Source organism: Perca fluviatilis, chromosome 20 (genome assembly GCF_010015445.1).
Source record: "Perca fluviatilis chromosome 20, GENO_Pfluv_1.0, whole genome shotgun sequence".
Lineage (NCBI taxonomy): Eukaryota > Metazoa > Chordata > Actinopteri > Perciformes > Percidae > Perca > Perca fluviatilis.
Window position 1 is genome coordinate 22,427,146 of NC_053131.1, and position 21,319 is coordinate 22,448,464.

General features: G+C 42.8%; 2 protein-coding genes across 2 annotated transcripts; one reads left to right on the forward strand and one right to left on the reverse strand.

Annotated features, from left to right (window-relative positions):
* Positions 1-297: 297 nt before the first annotated feature.
* siva1 (SIVA1, apoptosis-inducing factor) lies at positions 298-9,421 on the forward strand. The gene is made up of 4 exons (XM_039786827.1): positions 298-508; positions 888-1,076; positions 6,464-6,617; positions 9,189-9,421. The coding sequence occupies exons 1-4, from the start codon at positions 388-390 to the stop codon at positions 9,235-9,237; spliced, it is 513 nt and encodes a 170-aa protein (XP_039642761.1). The 5' UTR covers positions 298-387; the 3' UTR covers positions 9,238-9,421.
* A 4,162-nt stretch (positions 9,422-13,583) lies between these two features.
* On the reverse strand, positions 13,584-20,798 carry zbtb42 (zinc finger and BTB domain containing 42). Its single transcript, XM_039786593.1, has 2 exons — positions 20,481-20,798; positions 13,584-19,183 (listed from the first exon to the last, which is right to left on the reverse strand). The coding sequence occupies exon 2, from the start codon at positions 19,167-19,169 to the stop codon at positions 17,574-17,576; it is 1,596 nt and encodes a 531-aa protein (XP_039642527.1). The 5' UTR covers positions 19,170-19,183; positions 20,481-20,798; the 3' UTR covers positions 13,584-17,573.
* Positions 20,799-21,319: the final 521 nt, after the last annotated feature.

The following is a 21,319-nucleotide window of genomic DNA, read 5'->3' on the forward strand; positions in this document are numbered from 1 at the left end:
ACTCAATCTATGGCTGTATCATTAATTTAACCAGCACAAATGCGTTCAAATAAATTTTAATAGATCCATGGAAAACATTATCAGTTGATGTAAAAATCCGTAAACCACACAGAGTTGTGTGTATTAGGACACCAATCGTCAGCTTTTTATTCTTCTTAATTAAAAATAGGATATACAAAATTCGCGGCAGCCCATGAAGGCAGCACGGTAGTCAATTTAGAACCAAACATCACGTGACAGCAGAACAGTTTTCGGATAGGCTCTGAGCTTTCATGTGACAATAAAGGATGTGTGTGATTGGCTCATTGCTGTCTCCATTGCAATTTTCCCGCAACAAACAATTGTGGAAGTCCGTAGTACCACAGCGGGACTTTTTTTGCTGAGAAAATGCCTAAACGCGCTTGTCCTTTTCCGGAAACCTTCTCTTCCCAATACAAAATACATGTTGGACAACAGGAGCTGAATAATTATGGTGTGTTTGGCAACAAATACAGGCAAGAAATCTACGGTAAGTTACTCTACGCTAATGCTAGCGTCATCGTTGTGCACATTTGCTAACGTTAGTTGCTTGCGTTGTAGTCGTTGTATACAAATCACCCATATGCAACCATAAAACGGTTGCGGTGGTCACTTTTGGTGCATTTGTTCATGTGCCTATAAAGATTAGTAGTTTAGCTACTATACTTAGTAGATGACCTTATTAGTTGGGCCTTTGACATTAAAAACTTACGGTAAGACTTAGCTGTATTCCTGGTTTAGTCGCCATAACGTTAGCTACACAACTAACGTTACAATGCTGCCTGGCTGACTTTAATGTGCCGTAAACATAATTTTTAGGGTTCCCCGGAGTGGTCAGCTTAGTTAGTCACGTCTATATTTTCTTATAGCAAAGACAAAGAACTTGCTCTTCAACGGTGCCAAGGCTGTGGTGGGCAAAATATGGACTGGAGAGGAGAGATGCACCGATCCGCAGCCCACTGGACTTTTTGAGACACCTGCATGCAGCCAGACACTGCTGAGAGGACAGACACTGATTGGACATGATGGGAGATTGACAAGAGCAAACGCTGCACAAGGTGAGTCTGAACGGATAGGCAGGTGGAAGGATCACTAAGTTACACTCCAGATATATTTTGAGAAAAATATGTTGTCACACTCAGGAATGGCAACACTGCAAGACCGCATGACAAATCTTTTCTGATGTGTCAAATAAAAGGATACGTGTGTCCCCTTCAGCAATCACAGTAGCCAGCCAAACATTCATCCATCTATTTCAAGAATAGTATACAGGGAATATATTCGGTACACTTGTCAAGCTGCCCATTAACGCAAATATCTAAACAGCTAATCACGTGGCAGCAACTCAATACCTTTAGGCATGTAGACATGGTCAGGATGACCTGCTGAAGTTCAAACCAAGCATTAGAACGGGGAAGAAATGTGATTTAAGGAACTTTTTGAACATGAAGATGGTAGGGTCAGAGTTTGGTGTAAACATGAAAGCATGGATCCATCCTGCCTTGTGTTAACGGTTCAGGCTGCTGCTGGTGTAATGTTTGGGGGATGTTTTCTTGGCCCACTTTGGGCCCCTTACTGCCAATTGAGCATTGTTTAAACACCACAGCCTACCGGAGTATTATTGGTGACCATATCATCTCTTTATGACCACAGTGCATCTTCTAATGGCTACTTCCAGCAAGATGTGTTAAAAAGGTTAAATCATCTCAAACTGTTTTCCTTGAACATGACCATGAGTTCACTGTACAACCCTACTCCAATAGGTACCCCCAGCCACAAGTTATTATTAAATCCCACTGGCTTTCTTGGCAAGATCTGCCCTGCATAGCATTCAAGCGCTAGGATTGGCCAGGCATCCATGCTTGTGCAATGTACCGGAACCTGAATTTTTCAGGTCCTATCCCCTGACCAATGGACTATACTGTGTTTAACCACTCAAAGTCAATGCCTAACCTCAACCAATTGGGCTGCTATGCAGGGCGGGTATTGGTGGTGTTAGTGTAAACCCATTTGGGCAAGGTCCACAATCTATGACAGGGCAGATGGTAGTCACTGAAACAGAAAACATTGGTGGGATTGACTCTAATATAGTAGTCTAAAAATATGTAAGAACAGTGACATCTATTGATGTAAGCAGAGCAGTACCTTGGTCCTCCAAAACATACTAAAGGCAACCAATAAAAGTGGATCTTTTTAGAGTACCTGAAGCACTCACTGAACCTCTCCAAACAAGACCGTTACAAAGTCCAAAACTGAAGGTTCGTTATCAATTAAAGATAGGTTCACATTTTATCAAATCTGTCCTTTTTAAAGGGTAACTGTTTGTTTAGTTTTTTTTAACCTGGACCCTATTTTCCTAATTATTTTTTGAAGTTTTTTTTTTGTATGTCTAAGTGACTGATGGAACAACATTCTTTGAAATTGGTCCAGTATTAAGTGAGATTGCTGCAGTCGGCAGCGGTGAAACAAGCTATAATGTAAGTTAATAGGGCAATTGTCCAGCTTGTATTTACCTTCAAAAAAGTGCTCGTTTTACCACTGACAGGCTCAGATCGATATTCTAAGTGACTGACAACATCATGGAAAGGATTCCTTCAGAGATGGACCTTTTTTAAAACTTCTTTGAGATGTTTCTGTTTAACCAGAAACAGCTCTGAAGTCACTAGCGCTAAACCCACCAGACTCTATTTAAAAAAAAAAAAAAAGCAATACTTTTAGCGTGTATAGAGCAACCTATTTTCACATGTAAATTAGTAAACTGTTTATTTCAACCAGAACTACAGTTGTGATGGTTGGAAAAGTGGAAAGAAGACCCAAAACGTCTTTTCATAGTTTTATTTAGTTTCTGTCGACTTCGAAGTGTATTTTACGATGCTAAAATTACTGTTTACATGGAGTCTGGTGGGTTTAGCGAGTGTAATTTCGCATAATGTTTTAAAAAAGGATCTTCCTCTTTAACAGAAAGGTCTGTCTCCTTAGAAATCCTTTCCATAACGTTGTCAGACACTTAGAATATTCATCTTAGCCTGTCAGTTACAAAACAAGCACTTTTGTGAAGGTAAATGCAAGCTGGACAATTGCCCATTAATATACATTGTAGCCAGTGGCAGCTGGTGATTATTTTTTTTTGGTGAGGGGGGGGGAACAAATTAATACAAAGCAGTACTTTGAAACTGGGCAAAACCAGCACCACTTGATTAAACAACTAATGTATTTTGTATTTAAGAAGAGAGACAATATGATACAAGATTCAAGTTACAAACCTAAGAAGATAGTGACTTTTATGTTGCCAATTTATTCTTTTCAGGTTGCTGTTGTAAAATATTAAATTTATGATTTTTATAAGTATTTATACCAAACAAATGTTTTCTTGAGTCTGTAGAATATGATATGTGGGCAGGACATCTCTGCAGCACAACAATATAAAATGGTATTTTGACAGATTTCTATAACAAACTCCCCTCCGCTGCGATCCTTTCACGGTCTTCTGGACTGAGCGCCCGGCGCCTCTTTGTTGGCCTGAGAACCACTGTTTGGCTCTCCAATGGAATGGAGAGAGTTTCTGCAATGGACAAAGAATTTATTATAATATTGGCAAGAGAGTTAATAATGAGAGAAAGCAAATAATTATATTACAGTTACCTGATCTTTTTGTATTTCCTGTTGGATGCTCCCTTTGATGTGGACCGAAATCAATTATGTTCTTCTGGAGCTTGGCATAGAGGAAGTCTACATGTGGCATGATTTGGTGATGAAGTTCCAGAAAGAACTTAAAATCCTGATCCTCCAGTAGCATGGCCAGGGCTCCTTCTTCTCTGACCGTATTGGGGTCAAAGTCACCTGAGTCTTGTATGCACTAGCAACGGACTCAGCTGTAGCTGACTGCAGAGAACTCAAAAAAATGTTTCCTGCACGTTGTTTTTGTCTGCTCCACAAAATTTCTGTCTACATCGACAAGGAAAGCTGCGCCCGGAGGAGAATCTTTTAAGAAACCAATTAGAGACCAGCTTCAGATCACATGCTTGCCAAAAGTTTAAGGACTCAGATAGACATCCATTTGTCCAGCATCCCTGCCCATGAAACACATTAAAACATAGAATAGTTAACTAATTAAAGCCATTTTATTTATTTTTTTTATTAAAGGAATATTTCACCGCTGGAAAGCTGAATATATCTTTAAATTGGGTCACTTATGTAGTAGAAATGTGAAAAAAAAAAAATTTAAATTGGTGCCTTCTAGGCCGAAAAAAGCCAGAAAATGTGTTTTGGTCTTATATGGATGAAAAACACCAAATCCCAGAATGCACCTGCTTCGTTGCTTTGAGTCCACTCCCAAGCCACGCCTACCGCTTCACAGACAGACCGAGGCATTCAACTCAACTCAAGCGTGTTTTATTTCAACCATATACATGAAACAACGTTTCATCGTGACTCAACGAGATTATATAAAAACGACATACGAAACAGGCTACATTTAGTACACACACTTTATAGGCTCCGTAAAGTTCAGCTAACGCATACTGGCATTAGCGCTTGGTGGGCTGTAAACACCGAGCATAAACACAGCCGTGAATTAGCGTGCAATGTAGAATGGTCGGCATTTAACAGTCACAAACTCCACCAGCAGTTAGCAGTTAAATGGATACAAATCACCACATTTCTGCGCCACTCGGTGTTAACACAGCCCACCTCTTTTACCTGGCGACAGAGCATCTCTAGCTCGGAGGGCTAGCAGGCCTGGTAGCTGGACAGTCCAGTACACTATTCAGGCATGTTTCCACAACAACAAAAACACAGCAGTCTCTCAACTCACGTTGGGAGTTTCGTTGAAGTTGGATGTAGTCCAGTTTGTGGTCTAAATGAGCGGACACTTGCAAGCAGGATCCGTAAAGTTCAGCTAACGCATACTAGCATTGGTGTAGCTAAACACTGAGTATAAACACAGGCGTGAATTAGCGTGGAATGTCGAATGGTCGGCATTTAACAGTCACAAGCTCCACCAGCAGTTAGCAGTAGCTAGTTGGATTTTATTTCTACACCAGTCCGTTTAACACAGCCCACCTCCACGGGCCGGCGAGAGCAGCCTGGTAGCTGGATAGTCCCGGTTCCGGTACACTGTTGTTCAGGCATGTTTCCACAACAACAAAAACACAGCAGGAGTTTCGTTGAAGGAGGATGTAGTCCAGCTTGTTTAATGAGCAGACACTTGCAAGCAGGATGGATGGGACAGGTGGACAGCTAGCGTTAGCTTTCCACCTAGCCGATGAGGATGTCCCCTAGCCGCCGGCGGCATTGAGCGACACCGCTGGTCTCCGTGCGAAGCGCTTCAGCGTAGTGTGCCGAGTATTGCGTCTGTAATAACGTTTCCTCCATATTCTCCGATCTGTACCGATGTATCCCGGTGGTACACACGTCCGGTAGTTTGAATGCAGATAATTGTTAATGTTTTCTGCTGAAAACCGAGAGCCTGTTTAGCGAAGATTCAAGATGGCTGACAGTCGTTTTCATTCGGAATACCTCGGCGAGACTCTGCAGTCCAACCCCCTGTGGGCGTGTTGAAAACATACAGAAGTAGATCCTACTACTGGCTGTAGTCCTTGCCTCTGGCCCAAAAATCTTCCGATGACGCAAAAATCGTCATTTTACGTCATCGGAAGATTTTTTTTCCAGGCCCCAAATGCAGAGATCTCTCGTCTCAGGGGGACATGAGGGAGGGAGGCACGGTCATTCAGAAATACTATCGGGTTTCTACTGATACAAAGCTGAATGCTAAATCGGTGAAGTATCCCTTTAAATGCTGAGGCTCTTACTACCAGCCAGGACATCGCATGAGTAAACTTTTATTTTTTATTTCATTTTTGTATACAAATATTTCCATCATACTGATGGGGGGCAGCGCCCTCTATTGACAAGCCTTCACTGATTGTAGCTCGTTTCGCCGCTGCCGACTGCAGCTATCTTGCTTAATACTTAAGACCAATTTCAAAGATTGTTGTTCCATCAGTCACTTAGACACAAATATATAGGAAAAATAGGGTTGAAAAAAACAGTAGTTACCCTTTTTAATGACCACCTAAATACTTGCTGAATGTAATTGGGTCAAATTTCCCTGTTTTACTGGGTAATAAGGATCTGACGCACAATCATTGGGTACTGAGGGCTGCAAAACACACACACACACACACACACACACACACACACACTGTTTTTGTTTTTCAGAACTGGACGAAAGAGAGATCACTTCTCAACTGCAATTACAGGAGTGTTTTTGTCTTAGAGTACAAGAGGTCACTTTACTCTTAAGGCCAAAAGCTGATGGATAGTTCAGTTCATGCGTTTCGTCAGCAGGTGTCAGGGTTGTCACAGATTTGGATGCTCGGTTTGGTTATGTTTTTATGCTAAATGCTCACCCAGTGTGCTTTATGGATGTGTGCTTTTTTTCTAGGTGCACCAGGGGCTCCTACAGGCTGCTGTGTATGTCACAAGAGCCAGGGGTCCAGGACACCATGCTCCCAATGTGACCGTCTAGCCTGTTCCTCCTGTACTCGACAGTGCTCCAGCTGCTCCAGCCTCTGCTGCTCTGTCTGCACCATCATAGAGTAAGTCCAAATTTGATTTTCCTTTTTCTATCAGTTCACTCACATACTAATGCACAGACATAATACATGTATACAGTATTATGCATATGTGTTTTTAAAAAGCCGTCTCTACATTAGTGTTATTGGTAATCCTTATGTATGGCTAATTGTGACAGCATATATTAATAATTAATCACTTTGTTCTAAATCATATTTTCTGAAGCCAAAATGTTTCCAGACGACTGACTGTTTCTTTTGGGCACAAGTTGCTCAGTTGACTCGGACTCTGTGTTTGAGTTATCCTCCATTATGCTTTCCATGCGGCTGACTGGTCCGGGCAAAGTCACGTGACTACACCCGCGGTAGAATGTTTTTAAGGAGAAAATAGGCCCATCAACAGGAATAGATTATCGAATTATAGTCATGGGGAAAAATGCGTCCATAACAGCTTCAGAATTTCAGTGTCGATACATTTTTGGTTAATCGTCCAGCCCTAGATACAACTGTCAAATTAGTTATAGAATTCATATTTTAAAAACTAGGCATGTCTGCAAAGCTTCGTCTCTTCTGGACTTGCATTTGTGTTATTGTGTCATTAAAATGCAATATCTTTATCAGCTAATGTAGGCAGGAAAATATTGCTCTTAAAGACATTTCAGTGCATCTTTAGCTGGAATTCAGCTGCGGTATTTTTCTTTCTTTTCTAGTTGTCGTAAAGTATACTTAGATCCCTTTTTAAACTCAGACTGTACATTGTGCGGTTAATTGGATGTCACTTGGAAAATTGCTTTCTTTGTTATTAAAGACATGCTTATGAGATTTGGGGTGCAAGCTCTTTCTAACCTGTTCTGGGAAGGGTATTCCTCTCTGGCAGCAGACTGCAGTGCTGTAGGGTTTTATGCATACATGTCAGTGGACCAAAAAAGTCATAGATTTATTGTATTTGACAAAGAAAATCGCATGTTTGAATAACTCGTAGACAGGCCAAAACCATGACCCCACTCAACCTGGAACCTTGTTGGGTTCCAATCAGTTTTGGCGGTAGTGCCAGGAAGTTGCAAACGGAGCTCCCGAAAGTGAATTTGCTGGATGCTAAGACATCAAAAAGCAACAGAAGCAGGCAGGTAAATAGCTGCTTCTTCATCTTTGAGTATGAAGAAGCAAACTACACACTTTTACAGCCACCTTTCAAGCCAACTGGGTGAGTATTTGATGCTTTAAATAACTTTTGGTGGGGGCATTGGTACAAGAGTTATTTTTATCAGACATGTAAGCCATTACTGAATAGTTTCTATTCAGTTACTCGTGTGTGAGCAGGAGCCATTATCATTGTAAGCCTTGTTCCCTGAAGGGTTTACCATTCCATTGAATGCACCTTTTGCATTGGTGCAGCATGTGTGTGTTCCTTTTTTAAATAGTTTGCCTTGCTTTAGACATCACATTTTGTGGCTAAGGTGGTAGAGCAGGTCAGCAATTAAGGCCATTTTATAGTCGTGCGTAAAATCGACGGCATAGACCCGCAGACCCCTCTGCGTCTATGCCGGACCCTTACGCTGTAGCTTGACGCGCACCTCTTGAAAAATGGAACTACACGTCGCATCGACACGTCACTCAGCCGAGGCTTGGTAGTGTTGCATTTCCCCCCCGACTCATTTCCCGGTTCTCCTTCTCCATAAACTACGTGAAATCAAGGAGAGGGTGAACTTTTCCTGCTACATATTTCCCACCTTGGTCAGAAAGCACAGGGGAGATACTTTGTTTCTCTCACTAGGACTCTAGAGTCGGTACTCGCTCCAAAGCTAATCGCGGTCACTCTCTCACTTCTCCCTCGCTCTATCACACACTCCCAAAACACACATGCCGGCTCGACGCCACACAAGTATAGACATCAGGCCACTTACGTAGGCTACGGCGAGAGCTCTGCGTGGAGCCTCCGCACAACTGTAAAATGGTTTTAGGCTTCACTCGGACTAGACCAATCGGTCCAGTGATTCGCCGCCCATTTGTATGATGTCCTGCTGTGTTCTTTTTAAACCCCAAAGTAGCACAAGTAGACTTTCTGTCAGCTCGTTCATAGATCTCAACTTTTCTGACCGCAAATAAAGGCAGCTTCCTTTGACAGAGAGGGAAAGAAAAGCCGTGCGACTGTGCTTTGTGCTGGAGCTTGTTGCAGCAAAAGTCAGCTGTTATACAAACTCCTGGGCGGTTTACTGCATTCTTGTGGCAGCGATGGAGCCAGTGAGGTTTACTGTACGGGACTCTCACACCGCCTCCAAACAGACACTGCAGGGTGGTGTCTGGTTAGCGGATCTCAAAAGATGAATCGGTCTCAACTTTTTGTCACAGAAAGCTGCGTTTTCTTTTCAGCTGCCACACCGCCACAGCACTCCCCTGAATGGGAAGACTTGTGTTTTCCTGACCAACTGACTGTATGTGAACGCAGCCTTATTAAGAGTTGGTGGTTCAATATCCTTTCCACTTCATGCCTTAAACAAGACACCGAAACTCAAACTGCTCACAATGTGAGTAGTATGGGGAGGAAAGTGTTTGTTAAATAAATGTATGTAAAATGTTTTCTCTTTTGATCCCCAGTTACAGCGGACAATATGATGAAGTACTGTGCTGCAGTTGCTCGACGTAAAGAGAGACCAACGGAGTGATCCGGAGTTTATCCTCGAATATACGTAGTTGCCTCACATGATATTACTTAGACTGCATTTTATACCTGTGATTTTTCTTTCTTTTTTTATGTAATCTCAATGTATTTATGTATTGCATTCCAAAAGTGACTGAAATAAACTTAAACAATTTTGTATACAGTTAAATGTTGTCATCTGTAGGCGCACAGTAAGGTCATTGTTGAATAATGCAGGAAACAAAATTGGATGTCTGAACAAAGGAAATCAGCCAATTGGCTTAAAAAGTTACCCAACCAACCAAATGATTTGTAGATACATCAGCAGGTGGCAGCACACTTCAAGGTATCAGCTGAGGGATGAGTTCCTTTCAGTCTGGGCCATGTTCAGGGTAATGCATAAACCCTGCTTCCTCGCTGGAAGAACACACTTATCACTATGCTAAAGAAGCATATTTTCAGCCGTTTAGTTGAGTGTGAAAGTTTTGGCTTGGCAATGAAAATTAAATTCCCATCCAGCATGTCACGACTGACCTTGAGAATCTGCTATCAAATGTATTTATTAAATCAAATGTATTTTTATTAAAAAGAAGACCCAGAGGTTGAACAGTAGCAGGACTTCTGCAGCACAGTTTGGCCACAATTATCCCATCTGGATGTGACCTTGAGGGGCAGTCATCACTTTGTGTTGGCTCAGGCACTGATGATGGCTGCTTTCAGGGTCAGGTATTGTACACTGTGAGTAATTGTTCTTGGTGGCAGATGTCCCGAACACTGCTTTATAGACATCAATCACATGACATTGTGTTAAAGATGTTGGATTGGATGAGTGCATTTCCTGGAGCTTACTGCAAGTGTGCCGATGAGCTGTTGAGTCACATCCCCTGCTCAGCAGGCCAGTTGTGGCTCCAGTCTTTGGGGAGCTCTGCAGTTGGCGTTAGAGGGCATCACTTGATTTCTGGCTGAATGAACAGACAGCTGCTGGCAGGCAAGGCGTCAAGTTGTCTGCACATTTCTTGATAAAACTTTAAGGAACTCACAAGTGGCTGTCAAACACTTGTACAGAAGACTTTTTTTTGTATAATAGGTTTATTGAGTAAAGTTATTAAATATTTGTTATTTCTGGCTTCTCAAATGTAGGAATGTACTTTTTTATTAAAAATATATCAAATCAACAAGTAACCCACATTTCCAACAAGTGTATATTTATTGATATGTTACTCATATTACTTATACTATACTACTTATATTACTAGTGAAGGTTTGAAATGATCCGTTGTCTCTGACTTAATCCAGAATTCTACGATGTGCTGCCTAATGATAACTTTGAGGTAGAGCTAGACATGCACTTTTTTTTGTAAAGATTTTTTGGGGGGCATTTTCAGCCTTTATTTTGATAGGACAGCAGAAGACATGAAAGGGGGGATAGAGAGGGGGAATGACATGCAGCAAAGGGCCGCAGGTCAGACTCCAACCCGGGCCCGCTGCATCGAGGAGTAAACCTCTATATGTGGGCGCCCGCTCTACCAACTTTTAAATTCACTTTAAATGTGTTGTTTTGTCAGTCTGTCAAACATTTTGTACATGGACACATATGGTTACGGTTACACTGAGAACTGACCTCCTAGTCACCTCTATTCTCTCCTCCAAAGTCTAGTGAGCATCCCCCTGGTCCTGTTTGACCTGGGAGATGAGTTTGTCTTACCAGCTGAGTAACGCTGTTCTGAAGCCCTGTGTCGACCATCAGAAAGTTGTTTCAGCCAATTTCCTGTGATGCATTATTGCATGGGACCTCCCTTTAGTACCCTTGCATCTAGAAGAAAGGGGAGAAAAGCAAAGAACACAACCTCGTGATTCATTCATTCACCGTTCACACAGTTTAATCTCAGCTATTGCCTCAATATTTAAAGAAAATAGTATTGGTGATACAGGTATCCCTTTGTCTTGTATGTCTCCCAAATCTAAAAAATGAGTAAAAAAAATTCACTGGGACTTCAGATACAGAACATTACAGACGTGGTTTAGACAGGACTCGCCTGTCTGTCATCCAAAACATTTATCATATTCATTGTTAACTTATTAGAGGGAAGAATGCTGATGCTCAGGCTCCCCTCCCTGATCTCTGTTAACTCCATAATGATGTGTTTATGTACCTTCAAAACAACATAGCACAGCTGTCAAGGTTTTCAGCACAATCCCCTTCCGTGACATTAAAAGAAAGGAGACACAAAAAAAAAAAAAGGGTCACGGTGTGCTTCCCTCCGCCCTCCCACGAATGGTCCTCATCTTCTCCCTGGTGCATGTATGGGCTGGGTGTCTGTGATGAGAAGGGGGCCACATAATCACCCACGGCGCTCCAGACAGGACCAACTGCAGTCGGCCAGCGGGAGCACGTGGCTTTGTCTTTCACCCATTCTTGTGGGGACCAGCTGTGATCTGAGTGTGGCAAGCGTCAAGCCCAGTGATGCTGCTGCTATAAATATGCGTCAACGAGTGTGAGTAAGTGACAGCTGTATAGTGGACCAAGGACACACTGTCTTGGCACTGTTAGGGCGAGCCACTCCAAAAAAGGCAAACCCAGTGTGAGAGCACTAGTTGATATGTATTTATGCACTTGTAGCAATTGATTGTAGCTTTAGATTGCGATTAAGAACTGCTTCAAATGTGAACGCAGCCTTACAAGTTCGCAATAATGGTCACATATTGAGGTTGTTTTTTTACACCACACTAAATATTATTAATTGGGAATTATTCTTGGACACAATGTGATTTTCTGAAAGTCAAAAGAATTGCACCTCCAAAATTAAGTGGATGATAACCATATGCATGTGTGTTCATACGGAGAGAGAAGAAAACTACCCGTGCGTGCGTGTGTGTGCGCGCGCGCGCATTATCTGTACACAAGCGCATGTGTGACTGTTTGTGTGCCCTTTTCAAGTGTGACCACCTGTCCTTTGTTAAGAAATAAATAAATAAACACAGGCCACACCAGCTGTCCCTGGCAGTCCGTCCCTTCAGAGGTCAAGGGCTCCCACCGCTGGCCTTGTTGAGGTGGTGGACACTTACAACTTTCCTCTCAACTTCTCTCAAGTACCTCTAAACACACACACACACACACACATACACACACAAAACCACTCACAGCCAAATGAGCCAGGCTTTGAGCCTCTGAGAGGAATGTTTTATTACACCATCGAGTTACACTGCACATATCGCAGCTCGTCACCCTGCAGCTAAGCCCTATCACATGGCCCCTACTTTCCATGTGAAGGTTTGGATCCATAAAGAAAAGCACACACACCAGGCTGTCTAAGCCCTGGATCCCGTTAGGCAGATGTGAGATGTTGGTGCCAGCGAGCGCTCTGAGGCCTGCTGCTGTGGATGTTTACAGTGTGAGGTGGCCACAGCATTGCAGAGGGCCCTTATTTACTGTGAGCTGGCTGGGGCTGTTCAGGGTGTTTATGAATGATCTTGGGAGGACATTGTTTTCTTTATGTTGGAGCTGCCTGGCTAGCGCCGCTGTGTCGTCTGTTTGTGCATAAAGTACGTGCTGTGGAGCTGGGCCAGACAATAGCCTGGCTGAGCTACTACCCATGCACACAATAGAGTGGTGGGATGAGGCCGAGGTTTGGGGCCGTGGTTTGGGGGGCTGTGGGGGTGGAGGTAGGATAAATGGGGGCAGGGGCAGTTGGATGCGGCCCTTGTCTATATGGCGTTCCCAGAAGGGGTGAGCTGGGATTGGGGGAGGGTGGTGGGAACCCGAGCACATCCCCATTGGGATCACGTAGCAGAGCAGCTGGATTTCTTTCATGGTGCAGCGGGGAAATAATTAAAAGTTCTCGCCATTGAAAATGTCCAGTGAATGGGCATGAATCCCTCAAGTAGACACACATTTGGTAGGTTTGTTTACTTACAAATAGATGTGTGTGTGAGTGTGTGTAGAAGATATAAGTTAAGTTTTAGTAATAATTACAGAACAAAGTCAGCTGGCTTTGTTATCTCCGGTTTATCTCTTTTGGAGAGTATTGGCAACAGGTCAGGAACAATAGGAGCCCAGCTTGAAATTGCTCTGTCCTTGAGCTGAGTTTATGGTTTCAGAGGGATAGGGCCTGTAAGACCAGCAGTATTATCACTTTCTGTTGTCTCTGTACACATTGCAGTGCTGCCCACACACACACACGCTATCTGGCCGATTGTTGCTGCTGTGTATCAGTCTACTTTGACTTTTCTTATTAAATTCAAAGCTCATCTTGTGCTTAAAGTATTTTGTCTGAAATTGATACATTGACTTGTGTGAAAACTAATGCGAGTGCAAAAAAAAAAGATTGGTAAATGAATAAAATCCACACAAAGAGAGAAAGTTGTTCCATTTAATTCTATGCATAATCTTAAGAAAGATCTAAATCAAGATTGTCACATTTCCACAGCACACGCACACAAGCACACTCCAAAAGCGCAAACAAAGAAAATGCACATACAGTTATAGATCAAGAGTAAATTGCCTCAGTATCTAAGCAATGTCAATTCTGCATAAAGATTGTCCTCTAATCTCTACACCACTAACACTGAAGCAGTTGATTACTATAAAATATACCTTTATTAAAAAATTATATTAAATTCTAATGGCACTTCTACAAATTCTATTAAAAAGACTTTCGTTTGACATTTAGAAGCTTTTTTTCCTTTACCAAATTAGAACTGAGACAGTCAAACGTTGCACAAGAAGCAAATGCAATAATAAATATTTCTCATGATTATACACAATTTCACAGTTGTAACCTGCAGAGGACAAAATTCCAGTATTGGTAAAGTAATTTTTTTTTTTTACTTAAAGATCATACAGCATGAGTTAGGCAAACATACGTAGCCCTCGATCAAGAGTAGCGCCGTTTCCATACAAGTCAACAGTCAAAATCTCAAGTGTTTCACATTCAACAGTGACATTAACTAAATAAACAGACTGTTAGTTCCCAGTAGTATTGGCTACTAAAAGCCAAATCACAAAAATGCATGTCTTCAGTTCAACACAAACAGATTTATTCACAAAAATGGTCAAATAAATCTCAAATGTAATCTCTTGCAAAGCAGCAAAAAAAGAAATGGACTTGAAAACTTCGTTACTCAGATTATTGACATGATAGAAAAAACAGGAACAACACTTGTGAATCACTTCAATGGGTTTTTGTTGCTGTGATGTGAACTTTACCGCCGCAGACAAGGGCAAACATGTACAATATAGAAAAAGGGCTTCTCCAGATGCAACACCTAGTCGTGTCTACAAGGCACATTTGGTGATCATTCTGGAGGTATAAATAAAGACGGCAAACAATAAAAAGAAAAGAAATTCTTCACATATCGTTAGTTTTTCTACCTCTGTACACATGTACATTAAAGAATCAAGCAATTTAACTTGCACCATATAAGAAACGTTCCTTTAAAAAAACTAAAAACAGTGACAAAATCTACATTCCTGTGTTCTGATTGAAATAGACATTATTAACACTACACAACAGCTATGTATCTGACATGTATTGTTCTTACTGAAGTGATTAAACTCTCAGGGTATGCGAACGGCACGAGTGTTAGTGCAACAGCCAGATCACATTTCTTGTAAAGTAACGCACAAGCTTTGTACATTCAAGCCCCATCGCTGACTGCAGGTCAGGGAGTAGAATGAAAACAGATTGCGGTCATTCTCAGAGAAAATGCTTTTGACTCGTCCTGAAAGAAGTCTTGATAATTAACATAAAAAAAATAAAAAAAAAACACCTTAGGGTGGGCTACACTGAAATGGATAGGTAGTCAGCACTTACATTTGACATGTATTGTCACAGTTGCCAGACATATTTTTTAGTGTTTTTAAATCTAGCACTTGGAAAACAATTCTCTGATAATTCTGATATGCTCCTGATGGATGTGCAATCAAATTACTGTGGTATCTCCTCCATGTAGATGAACAATGAAGCATTTATCTAATGCATGCCGGGATGTGGGGCTGTTCTTTGATGCCTCCAAAACAATACACCTGTTTACAGTGTCCTTGGTCTCCCTTTGCTAAATACATTTCTCACATTCCAATGGCTCCATTCAATACAGAAAAGTGCAAAGAGAGACTTACACTGCCTTTTCTCCCCACAGCTAGCACAGAGATACACAATGATCCCTTAAGAATTACCTGGGTGGTGGTGGGGGGGGGGGGGGGCACAATGCCTGTATTGTCTCCTTTCTATAGGTAGCCAGTGCCGTATCAGTGTGGCTGTGCTTGTGAACAACTGTTTCCTAGGGGAAGGAACCAAACTCCTTGGGGAAGACGTGACACTTTTAAGAGACTGCAGTCTTGATAAGACACCTGACTCTCTCCACCTTACACATGTTGTAACACGGAACAACAAAAACAGTTTGATAAATAGAATATATATTTACATTAAATATACATATAGTAAGAAATAGCAGCCTAGACAATAGTGTTGAAACTATATGCATGCTTAAAACAAGTGCTTCTCTATGTTCCATGTGACAAATCTTGAACACCCAGCAGAGATTTCTACACGGTATATTAAAATACCATTACATGAACTCGATTTGCACAGAGAAAACGAACAGACAGCCCTAATACCAGTTAATGAGTACCAAGATCGCTAGGCAAGACGCAGCGTCTTTCAAGCTTATAGAAAAAGAAGTACACCTACAGTAAACCCTGAACCAAGTCAAACTAATAAATAAATTCTGGTCAAGTCTTCTCAGGACAGATTAGACAAATACGCCCCCTGCTAAGAATCCAGATAGCATCTATGTGAACAGACACAAGAAATACATTTCCTGCCCAAAGATTCTTTCAAGGAGAAGCATCTCTAAAGGCTCCAGCTTCATCAGTAGTAACGTACACACGTACAGTAAGAAGATATTATGATGTGAAAAGGTTAATTCAAAGAACGAAAAGTCAGTAGATTCAGCTGAATGGCACTTGGAGCGCAGCTTTGATGACACCAACAAAGTACTGACTATCCACCTGTCTCCCTCCCTCCCTCCTTCCCTCCCTGCCTGCTGAGGGTTTGCCCTAAACACCGTGTCAGTGTACCCTTTACGCCATACCACGAAATAACAAGGTCATTTACCGGCAACCGTTTTTCTTTTAACCCAAACAAGTCAATAACTATTTAATTGACGAGAGCTTTATTTACGCACTTTTATTACATTCTTGTAAATGATTTAACTAAGGTCGCACATGGATCAATTGGCATTCCAGAGTAGACAATTACCTTTGTTACCGCCTGGTATGTGGAGTGTACTCCAGATTTTTTTCTTCTTTTTTTTTTTTTTAAAGGCCTGAAAACTCACAGAACTTTACAAGAAGGCATAGTGATATTTCTCATTCTTGTCTAAGTAAGTACACTAGGTGAAGTGATAAGCATTTTAGTAGGCACCAGTGTTACAGGCATTAGCTTTTGACTACTCTCCATCCTTCCTCTGATTATACAACTTATTTTTAAGTAGCAAATTAGAAGGCCGTTCCATCGATATGTGCTCACATACATTAGCAACTAAAGAGCTGGTATCTCACCCCAAGGCAACAAAAAAAGAAAGGAAATATGGTGATATGATGGTCTGCTTGCCTCTTGTTATAAACAACATAAAACTAACCAACTTCATTTCAACCAAACAAAAATTCTACTTCCATGAAAAAAAATAGTTATACTTCCAGTAGTCAAACTTCATTAGTTTTGCTGCCTTATAGTAGTTTACTTGTTAAGGACTAAACAAATCCCAAAAAATAAATAATAATAATAATAATAATAATAATAATAATAATAATAATAAGAGTTTAAAATCATATATTGCTACTTGCGGACGGTTCTGATCTCCCATGTGCACAAATAAAAGTCTCACTCACTCTGACGATTGTATTAACATGTGTTAGCATTAGCTATCACCCATTTGCCCATAGGGTACGAACATAGGATGCTTTTTCTTTCAGCAAATATACTCCTTAAATTAACTCAACAGATTGACACAAACAAAAGAGAAACAAGTGCATCATCTGATTTGTTCACCTTCGTCCATACAGATCCAGCTTGGGTTTCACAGCACCCATGTTTATCCTAACAGCCTGTGCACCTTCAACTGTCTGCTTCTGACCATCATGTATGCCTGTGACACAGAAAACAGCTCCAGTTTTTAACATTGCTACATCTTTAACTTGAGAAATGCCACATGGGGTAGAATCCAAAAACATCTCCAACAACCTGCCAACGTGTGTGTACTAATGGGGAAAGTGTTCAGTAGTAGTTTTCAGTGTATGAAACGACATTTGGTCTTGTGTCATGGCACTGGTGAGAGGTCTTTTATCCAATGGCGAGAGTCTTGACAAGGCCACAGTGAAACTTCCTGATGTGGCGGTAGAGGTCCCCAGACTGGGTGAAGCGCCGTTCGCACCACTTACAAGCGTGAGGCTTCTCGCGTGTGTGGACTACAGCGTGCCGACTCAAGTTATGGGAGTACTGGAAGCTCTTGCCACACTGGCCACAGGTGTATGGCTTCTCGCCGGAGTGTGTGCGCTCGTGACGCTTGAGGGTGTACATGCAAGAGAAGGTCTTGTTGCACTGCATGCAAGTGGGGACCGAGCCGTCGGGGGACAACTTGGAGCGAGCGCCGTCCTTCTCACGGAAGTGGGAGCTGAGGTGCAGTTGCAGCACATGGGGGCTGGGGAAGACTTTACTGCAGAGGGGGCACACACACACCTGTTGCCCCGGGGGCAGGAGCACCCCGCTGGAGGTGGAGATGTCTGAAGAGGCCAAGTCGTCCTCCTCCTCCTCCTCGCTGTCCCCCAGCAGCCTACCCCTCCTCTCCTCTACCTCCCTGCCTGGGGCGCCCTCCCTCCCTCTGCAGGCCTCCCCCTCCTCGTCCATCAGGTCCTCCTCCTGGGAGAGCAGGGCGGCTGTGGAGCCGTTGTTGCCTGGGAAGAGGGCAGCGAACCCTGTCACCACTGAGCTCCTGGCACTATTCCCAAAGCGCTGGCTCTCAGGGCTCATCGGCTCACTGTCCTCCTGCTCTGACAGCAAGTCGTGTTCGTCTTTAACAAGTGGCTCAGTGCCCTGCTGCTGGCTGTCGAGGGCCAGCTGTCCCGAGACGTAGGAGGGGTGTAAGGGATCTCTGCTAGACAGAGGCTTGAAAGACAAATCCAGTGCACAGTCCATGTCATCTGAAGCCCGGGACCTCTGGGACAGCGATACGGTGGAACTACTGACATCAGCTTTTGTTTTTCCAGCTGTTTGGACGCAGGGCTCGGCCTCTGCTGACAAATAATTGACACCTACAAGGTCCGGGGACCTGCCAGAGTGACCGTTTGCCTTCTGCCTGCTCCATGCAGACCTATCACAATCTGTGACAGCCAGCCTGACTTCGCTGTTGTCCATGTCAAACTCGTCTGCCGGGGGGGCTCTGTGAAGCCCCTGAGACTGTGTCTGGGCCTGTCGCCGGATGAGCTGCTTACTGTGCAGCTCGCCTTCGGAGGAATTTTCCCTGTCCAGACAGCCGAGTCCCAAACCCTCACTTATCTTTTCATCCAGAGAGGAGAGTTCCTTATCTTTAAGCTTGCCTTTACACACTTTCACTATATCATACATGTGGAGGTAACTGGCTGCTGCCAGGACATCCTCCACCGGGAGAGAGCTGAATTCCAACTTCCCCTCATACATAAATTCAAGGAGCAGACTGAAAGCCGGGGCTGTCACAATGTCACTGTTGAGATGCACAACGTCCCTTTTGTCCAGCTGGTCCCTGTAGAAGAGATGGAAGTACATGCTGCAGGAGGCCAGCACCGCTCTGTGCGCTTTGAATCGAGCCTCCCCGACAAGAACAGTGCAGTCACAGAGGAAACCTTGGTGACGCTGCTGACTCAGACACTGCAGCAACTGGCGGCTATGGTCTGGGAACTCCATTCTTCCTTCATAACCTGATGAAAAACAGGAAAAACAGGATACTGGATAAACGAAATGAAGCCATTTAGAGGGCACAGCGGAGCTGCCGTCGCATATGCGAGGCAGACACAAAGTAACCAAAAGCAGAGGCAATGTGAGGAATAGCGTAAGCCAAATCATTTAAAAGTATGAGCAAAGATAGGCTGGAAGACAATAAACCTGTAAAAAAAAGAAAGAAAGAAAAACAGAAAAATACAAGTTCGTGAAATCATTCACAAATACAAAACTTTATTCAGAAAGAATGAATTCCCCTAAAGGTCTACAGCAATAACTTTATCCAACTTGAGAACATAAATCCCACATTCTTTCCAGTGGTGCAGGATACGCTACGCTGCGCTCACCCACCCATGTATTACGGTGTAAACGGATCCACTCTCCAAATTATCCGAAGTATTCCGGGTTTGTTATAAGTCAGCCTACTTCTTGAGCTTCCAAAATTTGCGATAAGTGACGCCCAGGCGCGTTCCCAATCGCACGCGAAAACAGCGGTGTTTACAGAACAAGCAAGCGGGACTGGGAATGATAGCACTCGTCCATCGGGGGAAGGAGGCTAACATGAAAAAATAAGAGCAGTGCAGAGTGAGTAAACTGGTGCTCTGTTTGCTAATTACACTGCAAGCTGTGGAGTCAGCTGCTCTGACATCACCGCAATGGAAACGCTACCTCCAGCTGTGCTCCTCTTTAAGCCATATGTTAACTCTGTGCTAGGCGGTCTAAACTACACACACACACACACACACATACACACACAACTTGTAAAAAAGAAAAGAATGGACTCACAAGTGTCACAAGATTACACGGAATTTCTAACTTCTTTTAATCGGGTAATTTATCACCAAAGGGAAAGAAATGCAGCCGACAACCGCGGAGGAGAATAAAAACGCTTTGTGGCCCTTTTACGCACTCATCAGAAACACGCGCACAACTGTGAAATATTTGTTTAAAAGGAGTTAATTCGAAACAGAAAAGGCAGATGGTAAGAAAAAAAAGTCGAGTGAATTGAATATTAAAGTTTGATGCTGTCGAGAAAAATGTGCATATGTAGAATTTTGCGCGCAGCAGTTATTTTAATAAGAGAAAGAAAAGTGTAAAGAGTATACAGGGGAGCCAAGGACGCAGTAAACCGAGCTCCATGTCCGTGTTGGGCAACGCATTGCTAGGAGCCTTTTAAACAGCAGAGGAACTCACAGCAACTGCGCTGAACGAAGAGGCGAGGGGACACTCTTTAACTTTCGCTTCCTCCGTTTAAAAGCACACAAACACTGTACTTACATTTATTTCTGCCCGGTTCGTCGTGTTCTTTCCTAGAAGCTCCCACGTCCTTTCATGATGTGCGGCCAGATGTTCGCTTCTCCTTGTCGTTTCTTGAGCTTCAGTCCGACCCTGGCAAGGCAGGCTGCACTCAGCGCTGCTGTGTGTCAAGCAGGTTGATAATGGCACAAGTCTCGCGATATCGCGCGACTACAATAAGTTCTGTACTACTCCGTGAACTCACACAGCGGCAGCAAGTAGCAGAGTACACTGGGAACATCAATTGGCTGTCTTATTACAACACCTGTCCCATGAACGGGGGGGGGACTTTCAGTGTGATAAATCCGGAAGTAGCCTATCGCAAAGTAGAGGAACGGACAAATAGAGCAATTGATGACTTTTGTAAAATATGCCTTCAAGTAGCCAGTCTAATCATTAAAGTTGCATGTTTAAATGTGTTATTTGATTGGGAAAAAAACGCACCATGTCTGCTCTTTCATTTTCTATCCAGATCTGTTTGAAGATCATATGATTTAAAAAGTTCCAATCCAGAATGTAAATTGGATTTACAAGCTTCCCCAAAGCTTGCCTGTTTTTTTTTTAATTTTATTTTTTTTAATGTCTGCTGTGGATAAAAGAAACCCTTTTGTCACAAATAATCAATATTGAAAGTATCCAAAACTGAGAATTATAAATCACGCTTTGTTAATTTGGAGGGTGAATGGACTATTGGGAACTTTTAAGGGCTGTTCTCCCTAATCCTGCTTTGGGTTGTGGAATTCCCTGGCACCACAACCCAGTGCCTTTGTTTTCTCAGACCAAACCAGCTCCAGGCTGTGACTTATTTAGCCTAAATTGTC

Bases quoted from the DNA above. Each gene is read 5' to 3' on its own strand.
- zbtb42 (XM_039786593.1), bottom strand. From the start codon at position 19,169: ATGGAGTTCCCAGACCATAGCCGCCAGTTGCTGCAGTGTCTGAGTCAG.
- siva1 (XM_039786827.1), top strand. From the start codon at position 388: ATGCCTAAACGCGCTTGTCCTTTTCCGGAAACCTTCTCTTCCCAATAC. The intron at 1,077-6,463 runs GTGAGTCTGAAC...CTTTTTTTCTAG, and splicing joins AAGAGCAAACGCTGCACAAG to GTGCACCAGGGGCTCCTACA. The intron at 6,618-9,188 runs GTAAGTCCAAAT...TTTGATCCCCAG, and splicing joins TCTGTCTGCACCATCATAGA to TTACAGCGGACAATATGATG.